The 12,002-nt window shown below is 51.3% G+C and overlaps 1 protein-coding gene across 1 annotated transcript in view; it reads right to left on the bottom strand.

The window, feature by feature from the left end:
* jmjd1cb (jumonji domain containing 1Cb) overlaps positions 1–12,002 on the bottom strand; it is a 341,652-nt gene that overhangs the window by 184,567 nt on the left and 145,083 nt on the right. Inside the window, exon 3 of the mRNA XM_055936592.1 lies at positions 11,809–11,922. Within this exon, the coding sequence (XP_055792567.1) occupies positions 11,809–11,922 (114 nt within the window). The remainder of the gene's footprint in view (positions 1–11,808; positions 11,923–12,002) is intronic.

Below are 12,002 nucleotides of genomic sequence, written 5' to 3'. Positions count from 1 at the left end.
CAGCAGCTCAGACAGAACACTAGCAGGACTCAGTGGGACAGCAGCTCAGACAGAACACTAGCAGGACTCAGTGGGACAGCAGCTCAGACAGAACACTAGCAGGACTCAGTGAGACAGCAGCTCAGACAGAACACTAGCAGGACTCAGCAGCTCAGACAGAACACTAGCAGGACTCAGTGGGACAGCAGCTCAGACAGAACACTAGCAGGACTCAGTGGGACAGCAGCTCAGACAGAACACTAGCAGGACTCAGACAGAACACTAGCAGGACTCAGACAGAACACTAGCAGGACTCAGACAGAACACTAGCAGGACTCAGACAGAACACTAGCAGGACTCAGACAGAACACTAGCAGGACTCAGACAGAACACTAGCAGGACTCAGACAGAACACTAGCAGGACTCAGACAGAACACTAGCAGGACTCAGACAGAACACTAGCAGGACTCAGTGGGACAGCAGCTCAGACAGAACACTAGCAGGACTCAGTGGGACAGCAGCTCAGACAGAACACTAGCAGGACTCAGTGGGACAGCAGCTCAGACAGAACACTAGCAGGACTCAGTGAGACAGCAGCTCAGACAGAACACTAGCAGGACTCAGACAGAACACTAGCAGGACTCAGACAGAACACTAGCAGGACTCAGTGGGACAGCAGCTCAGACAGAACACTAGCAGGACTCAGCAGCTCAGACAGAACACTAGCAGGACTCAGTGGGACAGCAGCTCAGACAGAACACTAGCAGGACTCAGTGGGACAGCAGCTCAGACAGAACACTAGCAGGACTCAGACAGAACACTAGCAGGACTCAGTGAGACAGCAGCTCAGACAGAACACTAGCAGGACTCAGACAGAACACTAGCAGGACTCAGACAGAACACTAGCAGGACTCAGCAGGACAGCAGCTCAGACAGAACACAGACAGAACACTAGCAGGACTCAGCAGGACAGCAGCTCAGACAGACTAACGCCAGACATATTAACTGTGTTCATTAACAATGAATGGGCTGCTCACTGGTGTGTGTCTGACGGCACAGTCCCATTACTGAGAGGCTCCACATGACTGAGTCCTGTTATTAGTATTCCACAGCAGAGCGCCCCCTGATCACACACACAGCTGTTGTGAGGTCTCCTGAACCACTCTCCAGTCTGCCTCGTAGAGGGCAATGAGGAGCAGCGCCCCCTGCTGTTGTGAGGTCTCCTGAACCACTCTCCAGTCTGCCTCGTAGAGGGCAATGAGGAGCAGCACCCCCTGCTGTTGTGAGGTCTCCTGAACCACTCTCCAGTCTGCCTCGTAGAGGGCAATGAGGAGCAGCGCCCCCTGCTGTTGTGAGGTCTCCTGAACCACTCTCCAGTCTGCCTCGTAGAGGGCAATGAGGAGCAGCACCCCCTGCTGTTGTGAGGTCTCCTGAACCACTCTCCAGTCTGCCTCGTAGAGGGCAATGAGGAGCAGCGCCCCCTGCTGTTGTGAGGTCTCCTGAACCACTCTCCAGTCTGCCTCGTAGAGGGCAATGAGGAGCAGCGCCCCCTGCTGTTGTGAGGTCTCCTGAACCACTCTCCAGTCTGCCTCGTAGAGGGCAATGAGGAGCAGCACCCCCTGCTGTTGTGAGGTCTCCTGAACCACTCTCCAGTCTGCCTCGTAGAGGGCAATGAGGAGCAGCGCCCCCTGCTGTTGTGAGGTCTCCTGAACCACTCTCCAGTCTGCCTCGTAGAGGGCAATGAGGAGCAGCGCCCCCTGCTGTTGTGAGGTCTCCTGAACCACTCTCCAGTCTGCCTCGTAGAGGGCAATGAGGAGCAGCACCCCCTGCTGTTGTGAGGTCTCCTGAACCACTCTCCAGTCTGCCTCGTAGAGGGCAATGAGGAGCAGCACCCCCTGCTGTTGTGAGGTCTCCTGAACCACTCTCCAGTCTGCCTCGTAGAGGGCAATGAGGAGCAGCACCCCCTGCTGTTGTGAGGTCTCCTGAACCACTCTCCAGTCTGCCTCGTAGAGGGCAATGAGGAGCAGCACCCCCTGCTGTCACCCTCTCTGGCTGCACGAGTCAAGGTGTTGCTATGGTAGTACGATAGAAGGCTACAGTGTGGTGGCGTTGCTACGGTAATACGATATAAGGCTACAGTGTTGTGGCGTTGCTACAGTGTGGTGGCGTTGCTATGGTAATATGATAGAAGGCTACAGTGTGGTGGTGTTGCTACGGTAATATGATAGAAGGCTACAGTGTGGTGGTGTTGCTACGGTAATATGATAGAAGGCTACAGTGTGGTGGCGTTGCTACAGTGTGGTGGCGTTGCTATGGTAATATGATAGAAGGCTACAGTGTGGTGGTGTTGCTACGGTAATATGATAGAAGGCTACCGTGTGGTGGTGTTGCTACGGTAATATGATAGAAGGCTACCGTGTGGTGGTGTTGCTACGGTAATATGATAGAAGGCTACCGTGTGGTGGTGTTGCTACGGTAATATGATAGAAGGCTACCGTGTGGTGGTGTTGCTACGGTAATATGATAGAAGGCTACAGTGTGGTGGCGTTGCTACGGTAATATGATAGAAGGCTACCGTGTGGTGGTGTTGCTACGGTAATATGATAGAAGGCTACAGTGTGGTGGTGTTGCTACGGTAATATGATAGAAGGCTACCGTGTGGTGGTGTTGCTACGGTAATATGATAGAAGGCTACCGTGTGGTGGTGTTGCTACGGTAATATGATAGAAGGCTACCGTGTGGTGGTGTTGCTACGGTAATATGATAGAAGGCTACAGTGTGGTGGCGTTGCTACGGTAATATGATAGAAGGCTACAGTGTGGTGGCGTTGATGGTTTCTCCCGTAATGCTCTGTGCTCTGCATGACTAAAGCATGATCTTATGTTGCTGGCTAAATGTAAGGTTGAACGCCCATGGTGACTGTGTGTGTGTTCAGGGAGTGTTGCTATAGTAACATGATACTACCCAGAGCGAAGGACAGAGACCCGTCTGAGAGAGGGCTGTGAGACAGAGAGAGCTGTGAGACAGAGAGAGCTGTGAGACAGAGAGAGCTGTGAGACAGAGAGAGCTGTGAGACAGAGAGAGCTGTGAGACAGAGAGCTGTGAGACAGAGAGCTGTGAGACAGAGAGAGCTGTGAGACAGAGAGAGCTGTGAGACAGAGAGAGCTGTGAGACAGAGAGAGCTGTGAGACAGAGAGAGCTGTGAGACAGAGAGAGCTGTGAGACAGAGAGAGCTGTGAGACAGAGAGAGCTGTGAGACAGAGAGAGCTGTGAGACAGAGAGAGCTGTGAGACAGAGAGAGCTGTGAGACAGAGAGAGCTGTGAGACAGAGAGAGCTGTGAGACAGAGAGCTGTGAGACAGAGAGAGCTGTGAGACAGAGAGAGCTGTGAGACAGAGAGAGCTGTGAGACAGAGAGAGCTGTGAGACAGAGAGAGCTGTGAGACAGAGAGAGCTGTGAGACAGAGAGAGCTGTGAGACAGAGAGCTGTGAGACAGAGAGCTGTGAGACAGAGAGAGCTGTGAGACAGAGAGCTGTGAGACAGAGAGAGCTGTGAGACAGAGAGCTGTGAGACAGAGAGAGCTGTGAGACAGAGAGGGCTTTGTCTGTGCAGCCCTGCCTTCCTTCAGGGGAAAGACAACGTTGTGTTGGTGCTACAGAACAGAGCTGTCAGTTCTGTGTGGATCACTGAGGGAGACTGTTGTGTAGCAGAGCCAACAGCTGCAGTTCCTTCCCCACCCTGCTACCCTGCTACAGAACAGAGCTGTCAGTTCTGTGTGGATCACTGAGGGAGACTGTTGTGTAGCAGAGCCAACAGCTGCTACCCTGCTACAGTCACCCTGCTACCCTGCTACAGTCACCCTGCTACAGTCACCTCGCTACCCTGCTACAGTCACCCTGCTACAGTCACCTCGCTACCCTGCTACAGTCACCCTGCTAGTCAACTCGCTACCCTGCTACAGTCACCTTACTACAGTCACCCTGGTAGTCACCCTGCTACAGTCACCTTTTTTCCTCTGACGTATTCTGAGCCTCTATGGTACAGTTTTTATTGCTATCGATCTGTACTGTTAGTCTCTCTATTTCCTCTCTTAATATGGACTATTTTGACCTAAATACAAAATAGTCCTATATTAATGCTACAGCACCTGTTTGGCACACAGTACTCACACAATCCTCCTTGTTCTTCATCTCCAGTAGTTCCCACAACTAAGTCAAAATGTCTTCCACAGATTTGATTTCCCCCTTTCCCTCCTGAGCAACCAGTAAATATTCCCCCGTTTCAAGTGTATTTTTCACATCCTCCTCATTAACGTCTTATGGCTGGGGGCAGTATCGAGTAGCTTGGATGAAAAAGATGCCCAGAGTAAACTGCCTGCAACTCAGTCCCAGAAGCTAAGATATGCATATTATTAGTAGATTTCGATAGAAAACACTCTGAAGTTTCTAAAACTGTTTGAATGATGTATGTGAGTATAACAGAACTCATATGGCAGACAAAAACCTGAGAAAAAATCCAACCAGGAAGTTGGAAATCTGAGGTTTGTAGTTTTTCAACTCATCACCTATTGAATACACAGTGGGATATGGGTCATATTGCACTTCCTAAGGCTTCCACTAGATGTCAACAGTCGTTAGAACCTCGGTTGATATTTCTACTGTGAAGGAGGGGGGAATGAGGGCTCTTTGAGTCAGAGTGCCATGAGCTGACCACGCGCGTTCCCGTGAGAGTTATCTTGCGTTCCATTGCATTTCTTCCATTGCAAGGAATTCTCCGAGTTGAAACATTATTGAAGATAGATGATAAAAACATCCTAAAGATTGATTCTATACATCGTTTGACATGTTTCTACGGACTGTAACGGAACTTTTGGACTTTTCGTCTGAACTAAGCGATCGCCCATCGAGCATTTAGATCACTGGGCTAAAGGCGCGAACAAAAAGGAGGTATTTGGACATAAATGGACGTTATCAAACAAATCTAACATTTATTGTGGAACTGGGATTCCTGGGAGTGCATTCTGATGAAGATCATCAAAGGTAAGTGAATATTTATAACGCTATTTCTGACTTCTGTTGACTCCAACATTGCGGGTATCTGTATGGCTGGTTTTGTTGTCTGAGCGCCGTACTCAGATTATTGCATGGTTTGCTTTTTCCGTAAAGTTTTTTTGAAATCTGACACAGCGGTTGCATTAACGGGATCTTAGCCATAAATTAAGGAGTTAGGAGTTTGTAATAACCGATGTATTGATGTGATTACGATGGGCTTTAGGTCAGGCCCCATTTCTCACATGTAGGGGACGTTCACAAGTTTCACGTGAAGAGAGCTGAGGTTTGAGGGCAATGTTCCCTCAAATTGTTTTCGACACAGAGCAAATTTCAGGTCTGCTGAGCACAAACTTGAACGTTGTGAAAATTCTGTGCAACTTCCAAAGGCTGTACCCGCTTTAAGTTACTGTGAACACTGAGGCTGTACCCGCTTTAAGTTACAGTTTTACTGTGAACACTGAGGCTGTACCCGCTTTAAGTTACAGGTTTACTGTCAACACTGAGGCTGTACCCGCTAAGTTACAGTTTTACTGTCAACACTGAGGCTGTATCCACTATAAGTTACCGTTATACTGTGAACACTGAGGCTGTACCCGCTTTAAGTTACAGTTTTACTGTCAACACTGAGGCTGTATCCGCTTTAAGTTACAGTTTTACTGTGAACACTGAGGCTGTACCCACTATAAGTTACCGTTATACTGTGAACACTGAGGCTGTACCCGCTTTAAGTTACCGTTTTACTGTCAACACCGAGGCTGTACCCACTATAAGTCACAGTTTTACTGTCAACACTGAGGCTGTACCCGCTTTAAGTTAGTTTTAACAGTGGCTAAGTAGGCTAATGTGGCTACTTGATCATAATGTAGGCCTACCAGAGTAGCCTAACATCAAAAACAATGGAGAAAATGCATCCCGTAATATGTTAACATGGAAATAGCTGTTCTGTCATTCAGCCGACAGTAGCAGCCAATGTGTGGTGTTCAATGTAAGCCTACATTCCATGAGACTGTTGAAAAACAGGCTTGACAACCTGTTAATCCACTTGTCCTTCAGACAAGATGACTGAAAATGTATTGTTTGATGCAAGAAACCACTTTACAGAATAAAATGCATTATTATTCCCAAACATTTACTACAGAGAATCAGTCAAATGATGATAGCCTCTGCCTATTGGCTACTTATATTCAAGCTTGTCTCAAAATACTGCTCTTTTACCTGACTCACTTTTCAAAGATGTCAACAAATGTATAAATTTTGTGCTATTGTAGGAAGTAGTCACTCCCTTATTGCATACTACAAATGATCTATAACTGGGCTAATAACTCAATAATATTCCGTTGATTCGATCACAATTGCCACAGTAAAGGGAAACGTTGATCGTGTTGGAGATGGAGTGGACCGCGATCGACTAGGAATGCCTTGGAGATGGACCAGTGGATCGTGATCGACTAGGAATGCCTTGGAGATGGACCAGTGGATCGTGATCGACTAGGAATGCCTTGGAGATGGACCAGTGGATCGCGATCGACTAGGAATGCCTTGGAGATGGACCAGTGGATCGCAATCAACTAGGAATGCCTTGGAGATGGACCGGTGGATCGTGATCGACTAGGAATGCCTTGGAGATGGACCGGTGGATCGTGATCGACTAGGAATGCCTTGGAGATGGACCGGTGGATCGTGATCGACTAGAGATGCCTTGGAGATGGACCGGTGGATCGTGATCGTCTAGAAATGCCTTGGAGATGGACCGGTGGATCGTGATTGACTAGGGATGCCTTGGAGATGGACCGGTGGATCGTGATCGACTAGGAATGCCTTGGAGATGGACCAGTGGATCGTGATCGACTAGGAATGCCTTGGAGATGGACCAGTGGATCGTGATCGACTAGGAATGCCTTGGAGATGGACCAGTGGATCGTGATCGACTAGGAATGCCTTGGAGATGGACCAGTGGATCGTGATCGACTAGGAATGCCTTGGAGATGGACCAGTGGATCGTGATCGACTAGGAATGCCTTGGAGATGGACCAGTGGATCGTGATCGACTAGGAATGCCTTGGAGATGGACCAGTGGATCGTGATCGACTAGGAATGCCTTGGAGATGGACCAGTGGATCGTGATCGTCTAGAGATGCCTTGGAGATGGACCAGTGGATCGTGATCGACTAGGAATGCCTTGGAGATGGACCAGTGGATCGTGATCGACTAGGAATGCCTTGGAGATGGACCAGTGGATCGTGATCGACTAGGAATGCCTTGGAGATGGACCAGTGGATCGTGATCGACTAGGAATGCCTTGGAGATGGACCAGTGGATCGTGATCGTCTAGAGATGCCTTGGAGATGGACCAGTGGATCGTGATCTTCTAGAGATGCCTTGGAGACGGACCAGTGGATCGTGAGCGACCGGTTGGTGACCACTGCTCTGGAAAGTTGAGTGAAGTTCAATCTCGTGCTTCTCTCTCTGTGGGCTGATGTGCGGCAGTCCCAGTCCCAGGGAGCTGCGGCAGTCCCAGGGAGCTGCGGCAGTCCCAGGGAGCTGCGGCAGTCCCAGGGAGCTGCGGCAGTCCCAGGGAGCTGCGGCAGTCCCAGTCCCAGTCCCAGGGAGCTGCGGCAGTCCCAGTCCCAGGGAGCTGCGGCAGTCCCAGTCCCAGTCCCAGTGAGCTGTGGCAGTCCCAGTGAGCTGCGGCAGTCCCAGTCCCAGTGAGCTGCGGCAGTCCCAGTCCCAGGGAGCTGCGGCAGTCCCAGTCCCAGGGAGCTGCGGCAGTCCCAGTCCCAGGGAGCTGCGGCAGTCCCAGTCCCAGTCCCAGTCCCAGGGAGCTGCGGCAGTCCCAGTCCCAGTCCCAGGGAGCTGCGGCAGTCCCAGGGAGCTGCGGCAGTCCCAGGGAGCTGCGGCAGTCCCAGTCCCAGTCCCAGGGAGCTGCGGCAGTCCCAGTCCCAGTCCCAGGGAGCTGTGGCAGTCCCAGTCCCAGTCCCAGTGAGCTGTGGCAGTCCCAGTGAGCTGTGGCAGTCCCAGTCCCAGTGAGCTGCGGCAGTCCCAGTCCCAGGGAGCTGCGGCAGTCCCAGTCCCAGTCCCAGTCCCAGGGAGCTGCGGCAGTCCCAGTCCCAGTCCCAGGGAGCTGCGGCAGTCCCAGGGAGCTGCGGCAGTCCCAGGGAGCTGCGGCAGTCCCAGGGAGCTGCGGCAGTCCCAGTCCCAGTCCCAGGGAGCTGCGGCAGTCCCAGTCCCAGTCCCAGGGAGCTGCGGCAGTCCCAGTCCCAGTCCCAGGGAGCTGTGGCAGTCCCAGTCCCAGTCCCAGTGAGCTGTGGCAGTCCCAGTGAGCTGCGGCAGTCCCAGTCCCAGTGAGCTGCGGCAGTCCCAGTCCCAGGGAGCTGCGGCAGTCCCAGTCCCAGGGAGCTGCGGCAGTCCCAGTCCCAGGGAGCTGCGGCAGTCCCAGTCCCAGTCCCAGGGAGCTGCGGCAGTCCCAGTCCCAGTCCCAGTCCCAGGGAGCTGCGGCAGTCCCAGTCCCAGTCCCAGGGAGCTGCGGCAGTCCCAGTCCCAGTCCCAGGGAGCTGCGGCAGTCCCAGTCCCAGTCCCAGGGAGCTGCGGCAGTCCCAGTCCCAGTCCCAGGGAGCTGCGGCAGTCCCAGTCCCAGTCCCAGGGAGCTGCGGCAGTCCCAGTCCCAGTCCCAGGGAGCTGCAGCAGTCTATGGCTTTCGCCACTATGGCTTATTTATTGCCTTACCTCCCTACTCTTCTACATTTGCACACACTGTAAATAGATTTTTCTATTGTGTTATTGACTTTACGTGTGTTTACATGTAACTCTGTGTTGTTTGTTTTTGTCGCACTGCTTTGCTTTATCTTGTCCAGGTTGCAGTTGTAAATGAGAACTTGTTCTCAACTGTCCCACCTGGTTAAATCAACAATACATTTGTCTTAATCACACAGAGCAGTTAAATCCTCAGACCAGCTGTGTATATAGTTGATTTGATTCAAACACATAGGGTTAGTCTATATATGAAAATAAATTACGTTTTAACATTTAGACCAATCGATTGGCCGAAAGAACAGACGACTTTCAGTCGACCAATATTTTGTTGTTGTCGGGGACGGCCTTACATTGAATTACAGTGGCGGGGGGGAAGTCCAAGGAGGACACTTATGTCAAAATATCCATTGGTGAACAGGGTACAGAGCATTAGTGTGTTCTGAGGGAAAACCTGAGATACTAACAAATGGAAAACTAGTCTGTCACTCAGAGAAAATGGTGTACCAATTCAACAAATAGACATACTATTACTATTAAATGGTAAGCCACCCTGTACAACCCTGCATTCAATGTCATCCAACTTCAGCCCAACAGAGGTCACTGTACAGTCCACTGTCAGAAGAGTAGCAGCTGGAGCAGGCTGGAGTACCTCGTCTTGCTTTCTCTCTAGTCTTGTAAAGCTCTGACTCACTGCTGCTGGTCACAGTCCAGCCTCTCCTTCTCTTCTTTCACCTTGTCCTTCTCCTATTCCTCCTGTCAGTTATTTACCCCACACTACGATCCTCAGCTTGGCTGGCTGGCTGGCTGGCTGGCTGGCTGGCTGGCTGGCCCTACAAACAGTGACTTCATTGTGTCCTTTATACCAAACAGATTTCTGCTCCCCCTTCCTCCTCCTGTTCTCCTCCTCCACCCTACAGACCTCCACACAACCCCCAGCCCCTCATCCTTTCAAAACAGCCCCTCATCTCCTCACAACCACCACCAGCCCCTCATCTCCTCACAACAACCCTCATCTCCTCACAACAACCCCCAGCCCCTCATCTCCTCACAACAACCCCCAGCACCTCATCTCCTCACAACCACCCCCAGCACCTCATCTCCTCACAACAACCCCCAGCACCTCATCTCCTCACAACAACCCTCATCTCCTCACAACAACCCCCAGCACCTCATCTCCTCACAACAACCCTCATCTCCTCACAACAACCCCCAGCCCCTCATCTCCTCACAACAACCCCCAGCACCTCATCTCCTCACAACAACCCTCATCTCCTCACAACAACCCTCATCTCCTCACAACAACCCACATCTCCTCACAACAACCCTCATCTCCTCACAACAACCCTCATCTCCTCACAACAACCCTCATCTCCTCACAACAACCCTCATCTCCTCACAACAACCCTCATCTCCTCACAACAACCCTCATCTCCTCACAACAACCCCCAGCACCTCATCTCCTCACAACAACCCCCAGCACCTCATCTCCTCACAACAACCCCCAGCACCTCATCTCCTCACAACAACCCTCATCTCCTCACAACAACCCCCAGCACCTCATCTCCTCACAACAACCCCCAGCACCTCATCTCCTCACAACAACCCCCAGCCCCTCATCTCCTCACAACAACCCCCAGCACCTCATCTCCTCACAACAACCCCCAGCACCTCATCTCCTCACAACAACCCCCAGCACCTCATCTCCTCACAACAACCCCCAGCCCCTCATCTCCTCACAACAACCCCCAGCCCCTCATCTCCTCACAACAACCCCCAGCACCTCATCTCCTCACAACAACCCCCAGCACCTCATCTCCTCACAACCACCCCCAGCACCTCATCTCCTCACAACCACCCCCAGCACCTCATCTCCTCACAACAACCCCCAGCACCTCATCTCCTCACAACAACCCCCAGCACCTCATCTCCTCACAACCACCACCAGCCCCTCATCTCCTCACAACAACCTCATCTCCTCACAACAACCCCCAGCAGGAAGCAAATTACGTCATTATTCTACCCAATACAGGAGGCAGGAAACTCTCTTTCACGTCCTTTCATTTAGAGGTATGAGCTTCCGTCTCTCACGTCCTTTCATTTAGAGATATGAGCTCTTTCTCCAGAGACACCTAGGAGAATTCCTCCAACTAAACGACCAGGTCTTTCTCCAGAGACTCCTAGGAGAACTCCTCCAACTAAACGACCAGGTCTTTCTCCAGAGACTCCTAGGAGAACTCCTCCAACTAAACGACCAGGTCTTTCTCCAGAGACACCTAGGAGAATTCCTCCAACTAAACAGACAGGTCTTTCTCCAGAGACACCTAGGAGAATTCCTCCAACTAAACAGACAGGTCTTTCTCCAGAGACTCCTAGGAGAACTCCTCCAACTAAACGACCAGGTCTTTCTCCAGAGACTCCTAGGAGAACTCCTCCAACTAAATGACCAGGTCTTTCTCCAGAGACTCCTAGGAGAACTCCTCCAACTAAACGACCAGGTCTTTCTCCAGAGATACCTAGGAGAACTCCTCCAACTAAACGACCAGGTCTTTCTCCAGAGACATCTAGGAGAATTCCTCCAACTAAACGACCAGGTCTTTCTCCAGAGACACCTAGGAGAACTCCTCCAACTAAACGACCAGGTCTTTCTCCAGAGACACTTAGGAGAATTCCTCCAACTAAACAGACAGGTCTTTCTCCAGAGACACCTAGGAGAATTCCTCCAACTAAACAGACAGGTCTTTCTCCAGAGACTCCTAGGAGAACTCCTCCAACTAAACGACCAGGTCTTTCTCCAGAGACTCCTAGGAGAACTCCTCCAACTAAACAGACAGGTCTTTCTCCAGAGACACCTAGGAGAATTCCACCATAATATCAGATTGGCGGTGCAGGAAATGACTCCATAATGGAATGAGGATCACCAGAACCTTCATTTGACGGTGTCACAGACGAGCCAGTGCCCAAAGCTATGTAATCACTGACCTGGTAGGGCTGGTATGTAATCATGTGTGTACGGGTGTGTGTCCACTGACCTGGTAGGGCTGGTATGCTCCGTGGTCAGACAGGAAGTCCAGTTGTCTGTCAGAGAAGAACTCCACAGCCGTGATGGAACCCAGAGTAGCCTTCCCCAGCAGAGGTCTGAACGTCTGAAACATGGAAAACACAGTTAGAGCCTTCACTGTCTTTTCTAACTCTGTACAAACAATTCCCACTTGTTTCCTAGAGG

This window comes from Salvelinus fontinalis, chromosome 1 (genome assembly GCF_029448725.1).
Source record: "Salvelinus fontinalis isolate EN_2023a chromosome 1, ASM2944872v1, whole genome shotgun sequence".
In the NCBI taxonomy this organism is placed as follows: Eukaryota; Metazoa; Chordata; class Actinopteri; order Salmoniformes; family Salmonidae; genus Salvelinus; species Salvelinus fontinalis.
The sequence above is the reverse complement of the archived record's forward strand: the minus strand, read 5'-3'. Positions and strand labels throughout refer to the sequence as shown.